We start from the raw sequence: 21177 nt of genomic DNA on the forward strand, positions 1-21177 counted from the left end.
GGGGATTGAATCCAGGGCATTCTACATCTGAGCTATAATCCCAGTCCTGTTTGTTTGTTCGTTCGTTCATTCATTCATTCATTCATTCATTTGCAGTACTGGGGATGGAACACAGGGGCATTCTACCTCTGAACTACAGCTCTAGCTTTATTTTTTATTTTGAAACAGGTCTCACTGAGTTGCAAAGGGCCTCACTAAGTAACTGAGGCTGTCTTTTTACTTCAATCTTCCTGACTCAGCCTTCCAAATGATGGGATTACAAGTTTACGCTGCCACACTCAGCAGCCCTGTTTTATTTTAACTTTGAAACAGGGTCTTGCTAGGTTGATAAGAGTCTCACTACTTGCTGAGGGTGTCCTTGACCTGTGATCCTCCAGTCTTAGCCTCCCAAGTACTGGGATTATAGTTGTTTGCCACCACAGTTGACTTAAATTTATTTTTTGATTTGCAACAAAATAGAAAATGCTTCCATCTGCATTGGCTTCTCTGGCCCTTAAAATAACTTATGTATATTTGTTGATATGTTATATAATGTGTCACAACATTAGTCACCACTGCTTCCATAATGCAACACGTAAACAACCATGGGTAAGCGTGACTATAACTTATAATTACAGACCAGTTTGTTCTTAGTGTTTGAGTAAGCTGTTTGATTTTCTTCTTGAGAGGCTGTTAGAATCTTTGGCTCCATGTAATAGAATTCTGCCAGCTATTTGAACTGAGTAAGAATCTCTGGCTTATTATTTATTACTCATTAGAGTCAGGTAACTAGAGATAGTGATAGAAGAAGAGGGGTATGCTCCATTATGTTTACAAATGCCTTTTTGTCTTTGTGTCTTTTAAAAATTTATTTTGGCAAAAGCACAGTTGAAATGCCGGGTGGTTGAGATACTTTATGCTTTTTTATGTTGTATGTACTTTTTGGGATCATTCCATTTAACTAGGCCAGTGGTTGGTAAAGTATGATCAACAGTCCACCAGCCTCTCTATGAGCTGGGCACTTAGGAAAATACACATACCTGTCATTCTAGAGCTTTGGTATCTGAGGCAGGAGGATTGAAGGTTTGAGACTGGCCTCAGCAACTTAGTGGACCCTGTTTCAAAATAAAAAAATAAAATAGGGGTGGATGGCGTAGCTCAGAGGTAGAATGCCCTGGGTTCAATCTCTAGTACCACAAATAAAATAAAAAATATTTTAAAAAATGCTGATTTTGGGATCCTACCCCAGAAACTCTAGAGGTAGGGGCAGAACTCTGTTTTCCTTCTACGCAGTATTTATTTGGTCAGCTACCCGGGAAATCCTATTTAGCATTAAAGACAAGACCCCGTACTCTCTAGCAGCTTCTGCTTAGAGGAGGAAGATTAGCCACAACCAAGGACTGGATAGGTGTGATGTGGAGAAGTGAAGGTAGAGGGTAGTGTGCTGGAGAAGGCCCTCTGGGGGAAGGCAAGCATAGCTGAGCTTTGAATATAGAAAGGGCCACTTACGTGAAAATAACAAAGCGTCGACTATAAGTTAGGAATGAGTTGGGTATGTTTGAGGAGCAGAAAGAAAGCCAGTGTGGTTAAAGGACAGATGAGTAGAAAGTAAATCATGCAGGTCCTATGAGAACGTTTTTTCTTCCTCCATTTTTAAATGTTGGTAAAGTATATAAATATAGGAAAATCTCCATCTTAACCACTTTAAGTTCATCATATTAAGTGCATACAGTTGTTGTATAACCATCAGTGTTCTCCATCTCTAGAACTGGAAGTCTGACTAACCTTGAGTGTGTGGGAAATTTTGAGCAGAGGGCTAAGATAACCTGAGCTTTAGAATAAAAGGAGCAGGGCATGGTGGCACATACCTGTAATCCCAGGACTTGGGAGGTTGACACAGGATCACAGGATCATAGCCAGCCTGAGCATAGTAGCAAGGCCCTCTGCAACTTAGTAAAACTCTCTCTCTCTTTTTTTTTCTGGTCTGGGGATGATTCGACCTCCGAGCTATACCCCCTACCCTATTTTTTATTCTTTATTTTGAAACCGGGTCTCCCAAAGTTAGGGAGGGCCTCACTAAGTAGCTGATGCTGTCTGTGAACTGCAATCCTCTGGTCTCAGCCTCCCAAATGCTGGGATTATATGTATGTGCCACCATGCCCCACAAGACTCTCTTTAAAAATAAAAATAGGGCCAGAATGCTGGGTGTGGTGGCGCAAGCTTTTAATACCAGCATTTGGGAGGCTGAGACCAAAGGATCGTAGTTTGTGGACAGCCTCAGCTACTTAGGCCCTTCACAACTCAGTGAGACCCTGTTTCAAAAATAAAAAGATTAAAAAATAGGGCTGGGGTGTAGCTTGGAGGTACAAAGCCCCTGGATTCCACTCTAGCACTGCAAAAAAAGAAAAAAAAAAAAAGGGCTGAAAGTATAGCGTAGAGGTAGACTGCTCCTAGGTTCAATCCCCAGTACAAAAGGAAGCCTAGTTGAAGTTAACGGAAGCCTAGTTGAAGTTAAAGGGGAAAGAAGACACATATAGGCAGAGCTGGGACATTGTTCCCTTCGAGAACTAGGTCTAAACAAGGCTTCTTGTGACACAGCTTAATGTGTTGCTGTGGAAGTGTTTTAAAATTTGGTATGTAACATCGCCTAGGTTCATTTTAAAAATGCTTAAAAATCTTAAAATGAAAACATAAGTAAAAGGATGTGTAGAAACTGAAGAAACTCTGTGGGGTCCCAGGGTCCCATGTACTTTAAAAGCTGGTTTCTAATCCAGAGGAATGAAATTCTAAGATGAAAGTCAACCAGTTGCAAGATAGTCTTAAGAAAAATGTTTTTACATTTTGGAAGGAATCTTCCTGATGCTTTCCAGATTATACCACCTGTTATTCATGAAAGATGACCGCAGGACATTTCTGTCTTTATTACATGCTCTACCTTAAGATCTTTTGAGAGAAAATGTTTTCATATGGTTTTTCATACAGTGTGGTGACAAGGGTTCTAAGTTTGTAGGTCATTTTGTACCTTCTTGTAAGGTTTCTCTAAGTTTTATTTATTTATTTATTTATTTATTTACTTATTTTTGTGGTATTAGGGATGGAACCCAGAGACATTCTACCTCCAAGCTTCACCCTGATCCCTATATTTTATTCTTTATTTTGAAATAGGGTCTCACTGAGTTGCAAAGGGCCTAAGTAGCTGACACTGTCCGCGAACAGTGATCCTCCTGTCTCAGCCTCCCAAATGCTGGGATTACAAGTGTGCGCCACCACGCCTGGTTAGTTTTTTTTTAGGGTACTGGGAGTTGAACCCAGGGGTGTTCTACCTGTGAGCCACACCCCCAACTCTATTTTTTAAAATAAGATTCTCTAATTTAGTGTTATTTATTTATTTATTGGTATTGAGGATTGAACTCAAGGAGCTTTCTACCTTTGAGCTATAGCGCCAGCCCTATTTTACTTTTTAAATTTTGAAACAGAGTCTCACTAAATTGTTGAGGGCCTCCCTAAGTTGCTGAGGCCAACCTTGAATCCATAACCCTCCTGACTCAGCCTCCCAAGTACTGAGATTATAGGCTTATGCCACCAGGTCCAGCTGTTTGTTTGTTTGTTTGTTTGTTTGTTTGTTTATTTATTTATTATTTTGAAACAAGATCTCACTAACCTGCTGAGGGCCTAAGTTACCAAGACTGGCCTTGAACCTATCATCCTCTTGTCTCAGCCATGCTGAGTACTGAGATTATAGGCTTATGCCACCACACCTGGATTTAATTTTTTTTTTTCTTTTTTTGTACTGGGGAAACCAGTACAGGGGTTTGAACCCGGGGCATTTTACCCAAGCTACACCCATGGCCCTATTTTTTTAAATTTTGAAACAGGGCCTCACTAAGTTGCAGAAGGCCTTACTAAGTAGCTGAGGCTATCTGCAAACCATTATCCTCCTGTCCTGTCTCAGCTTCCCAAGTACTGGGATTACAAATTTGCACCACCACACCTGGCTGGCATTAAACATTAAAAAATAATCTATTATTATTAGTGATAGTAGGAATTGAACCCAGGGGAATTTTATCTCAGAACTATATACCCTGTCCCTGTACATTTTCTCTAAGTTTCACAATCATTTTTCTGGTTTTCTGTTTTTTATTTTGTCGATTAGGAAGGTTGTGGCTCAGAAGTTCCTCAGCTATTAAGTTGGGAGCTAATGACTTTGCGCCGTGTGCTCTGCCTCACGCAGCCTCCACCCTCGTCAGTAATCATGCTCTCTTCTTTTGTAGGCAGAACCCAGAGACCACGTTTGAAGTGTATGTGGAAGTGGCCTATCCTAGGACAGGTGGCACTCTTTCAGGTACTTTGCATGTCCAATTGTGATATGGTATGTTTCTTTATTGTGTGAAGTAGTCATGTACAGGGAACACTATGTGAGTCGTGTGAATAAACTGTTACTTATCTTTAAGACTGTTTAAGTGCGTTTCTCTTTTTAGTGTGCCCACATCATCTTAGGAGGAGTAGAGAATAAAGCAGTGCGGATAGTTTGAGTCGAGTCACTGCCGAACCAGACTTGCTTTACTCATTGTAATCACTGGGTCTTGGTTTCCATCTGTCACAGATGCCTGGAAGTCAACTATTTAATGTGAAATACTGTCACCTTGCGAACAAGCAAGGAGTAGAATTAGGTTACAGGATAAAAGTAAGAGAGAATTCTCTGCCCCTAAACTGAAAGGAGATTCTTAAAATGAACTAATTTAGCAAATCTTACATCTGCTGGTAAAAGAAGGTTGGAGACTGGTTGAAGAAAATAACTCCAGCTTTAGATTTTGGTTTAGTTCACATATGTGTTCCAGGACAAAAGAGTCTTAGATAAGGTTGGGGTATGTTGGACAAGCTGTCTGTATCACTTCCTGACCTAAAATCCTTCTTGGTTCATGAGGAAAATAACCTTATGATCTGGTATTTTTTTTTCTTGGTGCCTTAAGAGAGTGATGAATTTTTTGCCAGATGCTGAAGACTCTTGGTATACACACACACACACACACACACACACACACACACACACACCCCTCTGCATTTATTATTTGGTGTTTGGTCAAAGTGAATTTACTTGGATTAGAAACTTGGAGTAATCAGGATTCCAGTGGTAGTTGTGCCCTTACTTGCCCGTTACTCTGTTATTTTACATGCTCGGCATTTTTATTGTTAATCCTTAAAATACAACCCTTAAAGATAGTTGGGTGACAATTCATTATACTTAGGAGAGAATGGAGTCTCAGGTGAAGTCACTTACCAGGCTTCTGTAGCTCCTGTGTGGGGCAGTCGGGATTTCTGTTTCGGGTCCTTTTCACTCTGCTCGGTTGTCCTCTTGAGGGCAGTGATTATGTCTCGCTCTGTGTCACAGGCAGGGCCTTGTGCAATGACACCAATATTTGTTAAAATGACTTTCCCTTCATTGCAAGTGTGAATAGCTATGCTCTGCCTTCTGGATTATCAAAGGAAGGCTGTGAAGCACATTACAGATTTTTAGTTCTCAAAGTGTAAGCGTAAGGTGTGTTGCTTCTTACTGTGCATTGAGGGCCCTGGATTTAGAAATAAAATGCTGTATCCATTGCCAGGTATGAACAGGTAGCAGCTTCTCCATGGGCTGACTGTAGAGTTGATGATGGTTGTAATTTGACAAACTCAGAGACAGAAAATGTCCTGATTTCTACAGTTGCTTATGTTTACCTTTTCCAGTATTCTACATTTTTCTCTGAAGTTAAAATTAATTTTTTAATAGGGACAAAATTTGAAAGGTATAGATGAAATAGATAAATGAGCAAAATGAAGTCTTTATCCTGTTGCCTTATCCCAGGCATCTGATAGACAAGTTGTCCCTTTATAACAACTCAGTTAATGGCGAGGGGAGCTCAGCGTCAAAATGCTTGACTAGTCTGGGCAGACCCTGGGTTTGATAACCGGTACCGTAAACAGAACAAACTAGACTTAGTCCCTCAGATTCACCTGTGGTTACCAATTTATCACATTTGCTTTATCTCTGTGCACACACACACATTTTGCTAACCTATTTGAGAACACATTGCAGACATGTGACCTTTCACCCCTAAATATTTCAGGGAATATATTTTAAGAATAGGATATTTTCTTTATACAGTTATTGAAATCAGAAATGTTGACATTGATATAATATCAGTTGTTCATAGTTAAATTTGATCAACTGTCCCAATAACATCCTTAAACAGCAGTTTTTCTCTCTGTTCCAGAATCCAGCTGGGATACAAAAACCTATTAGTTTTTGTATCTGTTTAGTTTCTGTCAGTGTGGAATAGTGTTGTAACTTTTTTTTTCTTCTTCTTTCCTTTTATGACATATTTCAAAGGGCTTAGGTCTACTTTGTAGAAATTCCTGGCTAGGGATGGTGGCACATACCTGTAATCCCGTTACTTCAGAGGCTGAGACAGGAGGATCCCAGATTCAGGGTTAGCTTCAGAAACTTAGTGAGACCCTATTTAGAAGTAAAAAATACAAAAGGCTGGCCGTGTAGCTCATGGGTCGAATACCTGTGGGTTCAATTTCCAGTACTAAAAAAAAAAAAAAAAAAAAGGAAGGAAAAGAGAAAATTTTCTAGATTTATTGTCTGTATCCTCATGATTAGATTCTAATTATGTATTTTCAGCAGAAATCTCAAAAGTGATGTGTGCCCACAGTACATCATATCAGTAAGCAAATGATATGTGTCTCGTTCTTTGTGAAGAAAGTACATAAAAGTTATATCTGTGATTTAACAAGTATAAAGAGAGTGGCACCACCCGGGTTAAGAGATACAAACCCATGGTCGTCTGGAAGCACCAGTCCTGGTAGGACAGACCTCTGCATTGGCCCAGTAAGGCAGGGAGCTCTGCTTCGCCTGCTCTTTGGACACAGCCAGTGTCTGGTCTATGGGATGTGCCCACTTGGAGGCTGAACCCTTTTATGTAGGGCACGTTCAAATACCCAGAATCTAGCTGGGCGTGGTGGCGCACGCTTGTAATCCCAGCATTTGGGAGGCTGAGACTGGAGGATCGAGGTTCGCGGACAGCCTCAGCTACTTAGTGAGGCCCTCTGCAACTTAGGAAGACCCTGTTTCAAAAAATAAAGAATAAAAAATAGGGCAGGGAGTGTAGCTCAGAGGTCAGATGCCCCTGAGTTCCATTCCCAAACCCTCAAAACAAACAAACAAACAAACAAACAAACAAAACCCCAAATACCCAGAATCTCAGAATTCTTTGCCCCATGGCCTGGAGCTCGTTTCCAGAGCCAGTGTGAGTCTCCCCGGGGTATCTCCTTCCCAGGGTGGTGTGTGCTGCTGGTATATTTCCCTAAGGCCTGAGGTCTCTGACTGTGAGTGGGAAAGACTGCCTGCTTATGTGCGAGGCCTCTTCCATTGAGGGATGCAAAGAGGGCAGCGGTCAGTGAGCTGATGCCCAGCTGTCTCTGAACTGCCACTTTTCTGCGTGGAACTCTAAGGAATCCAGAAATGCTCACCCTTCCAGTTAGTTATAAAGGTATATTTTCATGAGAGGATAGAACATATTTAGTAGTTTGTGTGCTTGTTTTCTAACTTTTAAATATTTAGACATGGACTATAGGTCTCCCTTTCTACCCTTTCTGGGTTCTGTAAATGTGGGAATAGCTTGTTCAGCACCTCAGAAGCCCTCCCTCCCTTTTTCAGAGGTTAGCACTATTCTGACTTTTATGATAATTGTTTCTTTGTTTATCCTCATCATTTTACTACAAAGTATACTTCCCTAAAAAGAATAATTGTGACTGTTTCTGATTACAGAGAGAGAGAGAGAGAGAGAGAGAGAGAGAGAGAGTGTGTGTGTGTGTGTGTGTGTGTGTGTGTGTGTATTAGGGATGAAACCAGGGAAATTCTACTTCTGAGCTATACCCTAGCCATTTTTAGTATTATTTATTTTATTTTATTTTATTTTATTTTATTTATTTTTTTTGTGGTACTGGGGATGGAACCCAGGGGCTTTTCTGCCTCCGGGCTATCCTCCCAGAACTATTTTATATTTTATTTGGAAACAGGGTCTCACTAAGTTGCTGAGAGCCTCACTGGCTGGCCTCAGAGGCTGGTTTTGAACCTGCACGATCCTCCTGTCTCAGTCTCTCAAATACTGGGATTATAAGTGTGCGCCACCTCGCCCGACTTTTCACCCCAGCCATTTTTAATATTTATTATTTTGAAACAGGATCTTGCGCTGCTCTCAAACCTGTGATCCTCCTGTTTCAGCATCCCAAATATTAGGATTACAGGTGTGCAGTGTGCCATTGGTGTGGCTCTATTTCTAATATTCTTTTTTTATAACACTGGAGATTGAATCTAGGGGTGTTCTTCCTCCAAGCTGTACCACCAGTCTATATTAATTTATTGGCGGTACTGGGGTTCCTGGAAGCCCTTCTACCTCCGGGCTACACTCCCAGACCTATTTTTTGCATTTTTATTTGGAAACAGGGTCTCCCAAGCCAGCGCGCGTGTCTGGCTTCGAACCTGCGCGATCCTTCCGTCTGTGCCTCCCAAGCGCGGGGATTACAAGCGTACGCCACGATGCCCGGCGTGGTGAACTGGTTTTCAAAACTGGTCCTCTAGTCTATATTCCTGCCTACAGTGTTTAGTAGGCCTTATTGCTCTTCAACGTTAACAGCCCTTGGTAGAGTGAGATTTGACTTTTGCCAGCCTGATGGTTGTGTAATGGTATCTTCTTGTTTTAATTCTTATTTTCATGGTACTAATAAGATTGATCACCTTTTCATACTTACTGATATCCTGAATATCTTATTTATTTATTTATTTATTTATTCATTCATTTATTTATTTATTTGGTGGTACTGGGGTTCCTGGAAGCCCTTCTACCTCCGGGCCACACTCCCAGACCTATTTTATATTTTTTGAAACAGGGTCTCTTAAACCAGCTTGGCTGGCTATGAATCTGCGCGGTCCTCCTGTCTCCGCCTCCCAAGTGCGGGGATTACAAGCGTGCGCCACCACGCCTGGCAATATCTTCATTTAGAAAATGCCTTTTCAAGTCTCTTTTTCGTGTGTGTGTGTGTGTGTGTGTGTGTGTGTGTGTGTGTGTGTGGTACTGGGGATTTAACCCAGATGCATTCTACCTTTGAGCTACACCCCAGCCCTATTTTTGATTCTTTATTTTGAAACAGGGTCTCACTGAGTTGCGGAGGGCCTCACTAAGTAGCTGAGGCTGTCCGTGAACCGCGATCCTCAGGTCTCAGCCTCCCGAATGCTCGGATTATAAGTGTGCACCACCATACCCGGTTCCTATATATTTTTTTAAATTTTTACTTTGAAACAGGGTCTCACTACTTGCTGAGACTGTCCTTGAACCTGTGATCGTCCTGTTCAGCCTTCCAGGTACTGTGATTATAGTGTGCACCACCATGCCCGGTCCTCTTGCTCATTTTTAAAATTAACCTTTCCCTCATTGGTTTATAAGGAAATGTTTACATATTATGGCTGCCATTGACTAGCTATCCGTATTACAACTCTCCTCCTCCACTTTATGCTTTATCTTTCACTCTGCTTATTGTGCCTTTTTTTTTCATGCAGTACTGGGGATTGAAAGCAGGGGCATTCTACTTCTGAGCTACACCCCTAGCCCTATTTTTTATTCTTTATTTCACAACAGAGTCTCACTAAGTTGCGGTGGGCCTCAGGATGTAGCTGGGGCTGGCCACGAACCTGTGATCCTCATGTCTCAGCCTCCCAAGTACTGGGATTACAAATGTGTGCTGCCACACCTGGCTTCCCGGTCTAAAGATAGTATAATTAACCAATATTTCCCTGATCTACCAATTAAAAGGTATTTTCTTATAAGGGATTTGTAGTTTTGCCTTTGATGTTTATGTCTTTACAGAGGACTTAATTTTCTGTTAGATGATTAGTATGTAGGAAAGTTAAACTCTGTAAGTCTTGATTTCTCATCCATGATTTGTAAAAGTGGGGAACTAAATAAAGCTGAGTTACTAAGGTATGTTATGTCTACTTAAAACATAGTTTATAAGGTGATTAGATACTTCAGATCATACTTAAAAATTAGCTAGTAAAATGATGTGTGTGAGAAAGGTTGGTAAGAAGCTGGGCGTGGTGGCGCACGTGTGTGTGTAATCCCAGCATTCAGGAGGCTGAGACCGGAGGATCGCGGTTCGCGGACAGCCTCAGCTACTTAGTGAGGCCCTCTGCAACTCAGTGAGACCCGGTTTCAAAATAAAGAATAAAAAATAGGGCAGGGGGTATAGCTCGGAGGTCGAATGCCCCTGGGTTTCAGCCTCAAACCCTCAAAAAAAAAGGAGAAAGGCTGGTAAGAAATACTACTAAACTTTAAAGAGAGCTCTTTTTTATCAGTCACTTTTAAGTGCACACCAGTGATAGGCAACTATCCCTCATGGTTCTGCATTCTGGGGCGCACCCCATGGCACCCAGGGAAGAGACAGGTGACCTGTCAGTTGTGTTTAGAAACTGCAGTAAGATTCCTTAACGGAAGGGACACGTTCCAAAGATTATACAAATAAAGTTTGTATACAAAGTATACAAAGAACTTGTGGTACGGCCTGCTTTCTTTGTGAATTTGTAAGATTTCCTAGTTGCTATTACCTGTGACTGCTGTCACCAAATATTTGAGTTTAGACACCTTTTGTCTGCCTATAACCTTTGTGTGTTTAAGATTTTTATGTTTGCCTTTTACTGATACTATTTGGTGAATTATTTTAGCTATTTTAGGTGCTTGTAAAGAATCTACCATATTAGTCTTTGTTCCTAGGATTCTCAACTCTGACGTGTACCCAAGTATCCGCACAAACTTAGATATATAAACTTTGCCTTGTACAGTGCTGGTGTCTGGGCGTAATCTTTTCTTTGAAGTTGGTTTGCATTCTCCAAAGGGATTAAATCCCTGCTGTGAAAAGGTAGGTTAGGGAACACTGAAACTACTCTGTGAGTCTTTAATTGGAGGATTTCGTATACATGGTGTTCTATAAACTTCTATGGGAGTTTCATTCTTAAAATTTTTCTTGTACTGTGTTATATTCTCATTGTAAATAAAAATACATATATATATATACTAAAATTTTTCTCAAGGCCTTTAATACATATTGGCAGATTATGCTGTTTTTTTCCCCTATCCTTTAAAAGTTTTAGAAGCTTGTTTAGTGATTAGTCCTTGATGTATAAAATTTTGAAAAACTGTGAAGTAAAAGTATCACTTAGTAATAACCATTGTTAATGTTTCCTTGTACTCTACATTTGTGTGTGTGTGTGTGTGTGTGTGTGTGTGTGTGTGTGTGTGTGTAGATAAAATGTATAATCTTTTTCTGAATTGCTGCTGTGTGGGTGTGTTTTCTTTCTCAATTAGTTTTTTTTTTTTAATAGAATTGGGGATCAAACCTGGGGCATTATACTTCCGAGCTACATCCCCAGACCTTTTTTTTTTTTTTTTTTTTTTTTTGTGGTACTGGCGATGGGACCCAGGGACATTCTACCTCCGAGCTATACCCCCAGCCCTATTTTTTATTTTTTATTTGAAAAGGTCTCACTGAGTTGCAAAGAGCCTCATTAAGTAGCTGAGGATGTCCACAAACCGTGATCCTCCTGTCTCAGCCTCCCAAATGCTGGGATTACAAGTGTGTGCCACCACGCCCGGCTCCCAGACCTATTTTTTATTTTTTATCTTGAAATAGGGTTTCACTAAATTGTGGAGGGCCTCACAAGTTACTACGGCCGGCCGAGAACCTGCAATCCTCCAGTCTCAGCCTCCCAAGTACTGAGATTACAAGCATACACCACCATGCCTGGCTTCAATTCTTAAGTGTTCCCTAAAATTATTAATACTGTTTTGTAAAAATAATTTGTTTGCTATGAATTATTATATCAAGTGTATGTGCTTTATTTTCTTATAATGAGTCTTTAGATTCTGTTGTAAATGAACCAGTGAATGTCTTTGTTTATAATACTTGTCGTTCTGATAGTAAGGCTCCAGACAGAAATTGTATCATTTTGTGATCCTTGATCTATTTTGTTTTAGAATTTATATGCTTTCCTTTTTGCCACATTCTATTTTTTGTTTTGTTTTGTGTTTGGTACTCTAATTGGTGTGTTTACTTAAGAACTCACCTTTACATAAGGATCCCAGAAAGCCAATATTGGCACCTCATGCTTGAATTTAGCCTGTGTGACCAAAGGTCTCAGAAGAGGGTGCTCTTGCAGGAGATATTGGCCTGTCTAGTCCCATGATCAGATGGTGCTGGCCACGCAGAAACTCTGGAATGTGTGTCAGCACCAGAGGCTTGTTACAGCTGGCATCTCTGAGTCTGCGCGGACACTCTTCCTGGGCAGGCCTGTAGGTTCTGGGAGAGTGGCAGTGTCAGGTTCTTCAGGGCAGTCCAGCTTCTTCCTGTGTCCATTCCCTTTGTGCCATTTTTAATGCATTAGCTCAAAGACCACCTACCTACCTTCCTTTCTTTTCCTTCCTTCCTTTCTCTTTCTCTCTCTCTCTCTCTCTCTCTCTCTCTCTCCTTCCTTCCTTTCTCTTCCTTCCTTCCTTCCTTTCTTCCTTCTTTCTTCGGTATTGGGGATGGAACCCAGGGGCATTCTACCTCCAAGCTACACCCCTAGCCTTATTTTTTATTTTTTGAAACCGGGTCTCACTGAGTTGCAGAGGGCCTCACTAAGTAGCTGAGGCTGTCCGCGAACCGCGATCCTCCAGGTCTCAGCCTCCCGAATGCTGGGATTACAAGTGTGTGCCACCATACATGGCTTAAAGACTACTTTTCAAAAAGAAGGTCCTAGGATTCTAGGTGAAAGATAGGTAAGGATTCTGTGAAAGTAGTGCATAAGGCACAGTAAGTTGTTAAGCTACGTAGGTGTTAAGCAGCAACCTTAAAAATCTTTGCTTAAAGTCTCTCTTAAGAGCCAGGTGTAAGCCGGGTGTGGTGGTGCACTCTTGTAATCTCGGGCTTGGAAGGTGGAGGCAGGTTCGAAGCCTGCCTTGCTGGCTTAAAAGACCCTGTTTAAAAAAAAAAAATACACACACACACACACACACACACACACACACATATATGACACTTTGCTGACTTAAGGTATTTTGATAGCCATATTTTTAATTTAGCTTTTATTTTTGCATAGCTATAATTGTGGTCTAGGAATTTTGCCTGAACTTGGTTGTAGTGATGTTCAATATTATTAGAAATTTAAATAAAACTGACTTAAACTAGACTTAAGCTATGCTGATTTGAAGTGGTATGTTGTATATGTGTGTGCACACACGAGTGAGAACTCTTGAGAATCAAGTATTATTCTAGGTAAGAATATTCTTGGGCCGGGAGTGGTGGCGCATGCTTATAATCCCAGCATTCGGGAGGCTGAGACCTGGAGGATCGCGGTTCGCGGACAGCCTCAGCTACTTAGTGAGGCCCTCTGCAACTCAGTGAGACCCCCTTTTTTTTTTTTTTTTGGTGGTACTGGGGTTCCTGGAAGCCCTTCTACTTCTGGGCTACACTCCCAGACCTATTTTTACATTTTTATTTGGAAACAGGGTCTCCTAAGCCAGCGCGTGCAGCTGGCTTCGAACCTGCGCGATCCTCCTGTCTCTGCCTCCCAAGCGCAGGGATTACAAGCGTGCGCTACCACGCCCGGCTGAGACCCGGTTTCAAAATAAAGAATAAAAAATAGGGCAGGGGGTGTAGCTCGGAGGTCGAATGCCCCTGGGTTCCATCCCCAGACCCACAAAAAAAAAAAAAAAAAAAAAAAAGAATAGTCTTGGGAAATACAGCTACATTTATTATCCTATTCCTTTTCACTAACAGTGAATAACAGCAAGTTAATGAATGCTAATAAAATATCTAATTTTTTGAGTCCTTATTATGTCTCAGTCACTTAATATTCTTAAACCTAGAATAGTTCTCTAAAATGAGTCTTAGGTTAAAGAAAATTAAGGTTGAACAGCCACCAAGCATTATCTCGATTTTGGAGATATAAATATAGGGCTCCAGGAGGGCAGGGTCTTGTCTTGCTTGTTCCTGTATGTGTCAGTGGCTAGGAGAGCGCCTGGCAGACAGTGGGCCCTTGGGTATTGACTGGCTCTCTTTTTCTGGTGCTGGGATCCAAACCGGGACCTATGGCATGCTGTGCATGGGATTCCGCCCCTGAGCCGGACGCCAGCCCAGGTGTCCAGTGATTAAAGCCGGAAGATTGGAAGTGACTTGTCGATGAACTTGGACTGCAATTCTCATCTAACTGAATTCTTTAAAAAAAAATGTATGAAAAGGGCCACACTCTATATAATCTGTATATATGTATATAGTTTAAGGAATAAATGTAAATGGAGGTACCTGCCACTCAGCTGAAGCAACAGAACATTTTGTGCCTCTCTCAATTTGCCTTTCTCTATCCAGATCACATTTTGAATTTTCCATTAATTGTATATCCTTGCTTGAAGCTTGTGCTTGTTATTATACTATGCTGTGGTTCCAAATTGGTTATATAGAATGAGCTTGGATTGCTATTCTTAGGGAGTAACAGAAAGTGAGCCATATATTTTCTTAATTAATGCTTACTTTTTTGAAACAGATTCTAGATTTTTTTTTTTCTTGTTCCTAAAGAGTACAAGTTAGGGGCCATGTAAGTATAAGTTGTGATACAGGAGAATCTTAAAATATTGCTAACAGTGGCTTTTCTTGCTATATTTATGGTTCACAGTATTAGGCTTTTGGCCTTCTAGGTTGACCAGGAATTCATTGATTTACTAAACTTTAAAATCCATGTAGGCAGTGAGTTTGTTGATTTTTTTTTTTAATGGATTGTTATGTGCATGTTTTTGAAATATTTTAAAATAAACTCCCTCCAAATGCCAACCTTAAGAGGCACATTTTCTCAACTATAAAAGGGGGCAGTGGTCGTACCTACTGCAGTCAGTTGAGAGGAATAAATGGGAATGTATAGTGTATGGGATGTGGAAAGTTCTTTATAAATGGGAACTATTGTTATTTTTAAGGCAAGAGTTCATCTCTCTGTAGAACTCTTATTCAGCAACTGCTATCAATTTAACATAGGTGAAAAACAGGAAGTAAAAGTAATTAACCTTAGTGATTTTGAGTCAGTGAATTAAAACTGAATTCCTTTATTCATGGGAAAGCCCTTACTTATTTTATGCCCTGTGTTTTGGTATGTCCTGAGAATTTCTCTGTATTATATTTCTCCTCACAGTTAGTGATCATGTTGGTGACATTAAATCATTGTATTGGTCAGGATTCTTTTCTTTACAAGTGGCAGAGCCGCAACTAAATCTGACTTGAGTATAAAAGGGAATTTATTGGCTCTAAACACTAAGAAGTCCACTGGTAAAAATGGCCGTGGGTTTTACTACATCTAGGTATTTTACTCATGTTTTTCAAGATTTCACTTATCTTTATATGTTGTTCTCTTCCTTCTTTGTTGGGTTCCTTTCTGGGTGCGTGCTTCCTATACAATGGTAAAGATAGTTATTAACTGATCCAGGCTTATATTTTACCAATTTAAACCACCCAAATGGTTAGAGAGTGTCATAAAGTATTTTGAGCTATAGTCGAAGGCTGATTGTAATAAGTTCTCTTTGAGTCATTTGCACATCTATGAACCAAACTCTGTGATGTTTATTGGGGGACAAGGGAGTGAGGGAGTGCCTGTGTCTATTCAGTGTCACCTGGACCTGATAATGGGGCAGGATAATAGATCCACACAGGAATATCTGGTGCTGTTACCATAAGGAAAATCTATGTTGGTCAGCTAAAAGAAATGTCTTTTGCAGCCACAAGAGAAAATACTATATTCAGCTGGGTCTGGTGGTGTACGCTTGTAATCCCAGTACCCGGGAGCCTGAGATGGGAGGATCTAGGTTTGTGGCCAGCCTCAGCTACTTAGGCCTTCTGTAACTTAGTGAAACCCTGCTTCAAAATAAAGAATTGAAAAATAGGGTGGTGGTGGGGGGTGTAGCTCAGAGGTTCAGTCCCCAGCAGCATACACACAGAGACAAATTATTCAAATTATATTCAAATATTTTCAAAATAGTAGTGAGAGCCAGATGTGGTGCATGCTTGTAATCCCAGCACTTGGGAGGCTGAGACAGGAGGATCACACAGGTTCAAAGCCAGCCTGAGTTACTTAGTGAGGCTCTCAGCAACTTAGTGACACCCTGTTTCCAAATAAAGTATAAAAATAGGTCTGGGAGTATAGCCTGGAGGTAGAAAAGCCCCTGGGTTCTGTCCCCAGTACCACAAAAAAAAAAAAAAAACAAAAAACAAAAACAAACCCAGCAGTGAGATGTACAATCTAGTTTGCAAAGATTTTCTACCAAAATGATTGAGTTTTAGTTTTTAAAAATGTAGATCTTCTACTTCCTTAAAAACTGCTATGTAAGGCTGATTTCCCAAGAGGACACCTGATTTATTATCATACATTTAATTCTTTAATGATCTATTTTTTGAGCGTTCATTTTAGGTTTAGTGCTGTGCTATACTGTAGAGAGTAGAGTGTTAGCTCTATAAAAAGGCACTAGGCTGTTTTAAATGCTTAAAGACTTAGAAAAACAAAAAACCTTTAGGAAGTTGTATTCTAGCTTTTGAACTTCTTTTGGTATTATTTCACAACACATTTTGCATTTCCTTCTTTATGTTATGTTGAAAACATGCAGTTTGCTTGGAGGCTTTCATTAGAAAAAGAAAGCTTTACTGGAGATATCACCATGAGCTTGCTTTGCCCAGCAGGAGACTTTAATACGTTGCTCAATTTAAAGAGTTTTTTCTAAACCTTTAATGTGTTCTTAGGCGTTAGAAATTTCTGCTATCATGAAACCCTATTTGAAGAGAAAATAGATGCAGATTAATTGCTGTCTACATTATAACAATGTCATTAAGTGACTTGAGGGATAATTTGTAATAAAAACAATGTAATGGCAAATCTGTAGGCTTTGAAATCAGACAGATTTGAGTTCAGGTTTCTTCTGCCACTCACTAATTGTTTGACTTTGGGGAAGTTATTTAAACTGAACTGAATTGTAGCTTGACCATTATTTAAATGGAACTTATATCTACTTGGCAGGTTGTTTTGTCAATTAGAGATAGTATTTATTAAGATGTCTAATACAGGAACTAGTATAAACTAGGTTTTTTTGTGGCAATTTAATTTATTAGTATTACTTTTATTTTTATTTTTATTTATTTATTTTTCTTTTAAAATTTTTATTGGTGCATTATATTCAAACATCATATTGGGGTAAAAAACTTGTGTGTACAAACATGTATTCATCGCTGATTTAACCCCTACCCAATTCCCACCCCGTTCCCTCCCTGTCCCTCCCTCCCTTCCTTGGCTTAGTGGTTGACTTCGATATGTTTAAGTACATTGTGTGTTTTAGAGATTTTCCTCTTCCCCCCTCCTTTCTCCTTGTTTAGGTTGTCTTGTTTGTTCCTCTATAGGATTTCCTCTTTCAAGAGTTCTCCTATGACCCATTTCTCTCTAACTCTCACATATTAGGGAAAGCATCTGATTTCTTATTTTTTGTGACTGACTAATCTCACTTAGCATAATGTCCTCCAGTTCCATCCATTTCCCTGAAAATGATGTAATTGAGTTTTTTTTTGATGGCTGAGTAAAATTCCATTGTGTTCATATCCCACAGTTTGTAATCCATTCATCTGTTGATGGACATCTTGGCTGGTTCCACAGTCTGGCAATGGTGAATTGTGCAGCTATGAACATAGATACACATGCATTAGTTTGGTAGTTTGGTTTCTTTTCTTTTGGGTAGATACCCAGAAGTGGTATTGCTGGATCAAATGGTAGATTTGTTCCCATTCTTCTGAGGATTCTCCATACTGTTTTCCAAAGTGGTTGCACTAATTTGCAATCCCACCAACAATGTCTTAGAGTTCCCACTTCTCCACATCCTTGCCAGCATCTGTTGTTGTTTGTGTTTTGAATGATTGCCATTCTAGTTGGAGTTAGGTGAAATCTCAGGGTAGTTTTGATTTGCAGCTCTCAGATTGCTAATGATGTTAAGCATTTTTTCATGCTTTTATTGGCCATTTGAATTTCTTCTTTTGTGAAGTGTCTATTTAGTTCATTTGCCCATTTTGTTATTGGATGCTTTGTTTCTTAGTGTTGAGTTTCTTGAGTTCTCTGTATATTCTAGATATTAGTCCTCTATCGGTGGTGTAGGTGGCAAAAATCTTCTCCCATTCTGTTGGCTCTCGATTGAGGTTCTTGATAGTTTCTTTTGCTGAACAGAAGCTCTTCAGTTTCATGCAATCCCATGTATTGATTCTCCTTTTAATTTGTTGTGCCTTTGGGGTCTTGTTGAGGAAATGTTTGTCTGTACCTATGTGTTGTAGTGTTGGACCTATGCCCTCTTCAAGGAGCTTCAAGGTCTCTGGTTTAATTTCCAAGTCTTTGATCCATCGTGAGTTGACTTTTATACAGGGTGAAAAAATGGGATTAATATCCAATTTTCTGCATATGGTTAACCAGTTTTGCCAACACCATTTGTTTTTGGCCCCTTTGTCAAAAATCAATTGGCTGAAAGTGTGTGGACTTGTTTCTGGGTCTTCTATTCTGCTCCATTGGTCTATATATCTGTTCTTTTGCCAGTACCATGCTGTTTTTATTACAATGGCTTTGTAGTATAGTTTAAAGTCAGGTATTGTAATTCTTTCTGCATGGTTTTTGTTGCTGAGAACTACCTTGGCTATTCTGGGCTTTTTGTTATTCCAGATAAATTTAAGGACTGATTTTTCTATGTCTGTGAGGAATGATCTTGGTAGTTTAATGGGCATTACATTAAATCTGTAGATCACTTTTGGGAGGATGGCCATTTTAATGATATTTATTCTGCCAATCCATGAACATGGAAGGTCTTTCCATTTTCTAAGATCTTTGATTCCTTTTTTCAGTGTTTTATAATTTTCTTTGTAGAGATCTTTTACCTCCTTGGTCAAGTTTATTCCTAGGTATTTTATTTTCTTGTGGGAGATCCTGAGTGGAAGTGTTTTCTGAATTTCTTTTTCAGTGGATTTATGGTTGGTGTACAGGAAAGCTTCTGATTTTTAAAGATTAATTCTGTATCCAGATACTTTGCTGAATTTGTTGATCAGTTCTATAAGCCTTTTGGTTGAGTTTGTTGGGTTTTCTAAATATAGTATCATGTCATCTGCAAATAGTGAAAGCTTAAGTTCTTCTTTTCCTATTTGTACTCCTTTGATTTCTTTTTCTTGCCTTATTGCTCTGGCTAGAGTCTCTAGTACTATATTGAAGAGAAGTGGTGATAGTGGACATCCTTGTCTCGTTCCAGTTTTTAGGGGGAATTCTTGAAGTTTTTCCCCATTTAATATGATGTTGGCAGTAGGCTTATTATAGATTGCCTTAATAATGTTGAGATATGTTCCTTCTATTCCAATTCTCTGCAGTGTTTTTATCATAAATGGATGTTGAATTTTATCAAATGCTTTTTCAGTGTCTATTGAGATGATCCTGTGGTTTTTGTCTTTGATTCTGTTTATATGATTAAATTCATGGATTGATTTTCCTATATTGAACCAGCCTTGCATCCCTGGGATGAACCCTACCTGGTCATGGTGAATGATTTTCTTGATGTGGTTTTGAATGCGTGTTGCTAGTATTTTGTTTAATAGTTTTGCATCCAAGTTCATCAGAGATATAGGCCTGTAGTTTTCCTTCCTTGAACTGTCTTTATTCGGTTTGGGTATTCGTGTGATGTTGGCTTCATATAATGTATTTGGGAGAGTCCCAGTTTTTTCCATTTCCCGAAATAGTTTGAGTAGTATTGGGGTTAGCTCCTCTATAAAGGTTTTATAGAATTCACTTGGGAAACCATCTGGTCCTGGGCTTTTCTTTGATGGTAAGCTCTTTATTGCTGTTTCAATCTCTTTGATTATTATTGGTTGATTTAAGTGTTCTATATCTTCTTGACTCAGTTTAGGAAGGTTGTATTTATCTAGGAAGTTGTCGATTTCCTCCAGATTTTCCATTTTGTTGGAGTATAGTTTTTCAAAGTAGTTTCTGATAATCCTCTGGATTTCTATGCTGTCAGTAGTAATTTCTCCTTTTTCATCCCTTATCTTCATAATTTGGGTTGATTCTTTTTTTTAGTCAGGTTGGCTAGTGGTTTATCAATCTTGTTAATTTTTTCAAGAAACCAGCTTTTGGTTTTGTTGACTTTCTGTATTGTTTTTTTTATTCTCTATTTCATTAATTTCTGCTCTAATTTTAATAATTTCCTGTCTTCTGCTGGCTTTGGGGTTCAATTGTTCCTGCTTTTCAAGGGCTTTGAGGTGTGTCGTTAGGCTATTTACTTGAAGATTTTCTGTTTTTCTTATGTGAGCACTCAGTGCTATAAATTTTCCTCTTAATACTGCCTTCAAAGTGTCCCAGAGGTTTTGATATGTTGTATCTTTATTTTCATTTGTTTCTAGAAATTTCTTGATTTCACCTCTTACATCTTCTGTGACCCATTCTTCATTCAGAAGTGTGGTGTTCAGTCTCCACATGTTTATGTTGTTTCTCTGGGTGTTCTTATAGTTGATTTCTAGTTTCATTCCATTATGGTCTGAAATGACACAGGGAAGTATGTAACATTTTTTAAATTTGCTAGTGCTCATTTTGTGTCCCAGGATGTGATCTATTTTGGAGAAGGTTCTGTGAGCAGCTGAGAAAAATGTAAACTCCGCTGTAGATGGGTGAAATATTCTATATGTGTCCAACAGGTCCATTTGGTTAATGGTGTTCTTTAGTTCTGAGACATCTTTACTGACCCTTTGTCTGGAAGATCGGTCTAGTATTGTGAGAGGTGTGTTGAAGTCTCCCAGTATTATTGTGTTGGGATTTATGTGTGACTTCATGTCACAAAGAGTTTGATTTATGAAAGTAGCTGCCCCTATGTTTGGGGCATAGATGTTGATTATTGTTATTTCCTCTTGCTGGACTATTCCTTTTACCAGTAAAATGTGACCTTCTTTGTCTCTTCTAATAAGTTTGGGTTTGAAGTCTAAGTTGTCTGATATCATAGTTGTTACTCCTGCTTGTCTACGAGTACCATTAGCATGGATTACCTTGCTCCAGCCCTTTACCTTGAGTTTGTTCCTATCTTGTAAGGTGTGTTTCTT

General features: G+C 39.5%; 1 protein-coding gene across 5 annotated transcripts in view; it reads left to right on the forward strand.

Annotated features, from left to right (window-relative positions):
- The window catches only part of DENND1A (DENN domain containing 1A), a gene marked incomplete at both ends in the record, with an annotated part of 564729 nt that overhangs the window by 42576 nt on the left and 500976 nt on the right, over positions 1-21177 (forward strand). For 4 of the 5 annotated variants that reach the window (XM_080708698.1, XM_080708700.1, XM_080708701.1 and 1 more), the window contains one exon: positions 4280-4321. The exons of the other annotated variant lie outside the window; for it this stretch is intronic. In XM_080708698.1, the coding sequence (XP_080564824.1) occupies positions 4280-4321 (42 nt within the window). Of the gene's footprint in view, positions 1-4279; positions 4322-21177 lie in introns of those variants that run through there. 5 annotated transcript variants of the gene reach the window in all.

The sequence above is a fragment of the Muscardinus avellanarius genome, assembly GCF_963383645.1.
Source record: "Muscardinus avellanarius genome assembly, chromosome: 13".
Taxonomy (NCBI): Eukaryota; Metazoa; Chordata; class Mammalia; order Rodentia; family Gliridae; genus Muscardinus; species Muscardinus avellanarius.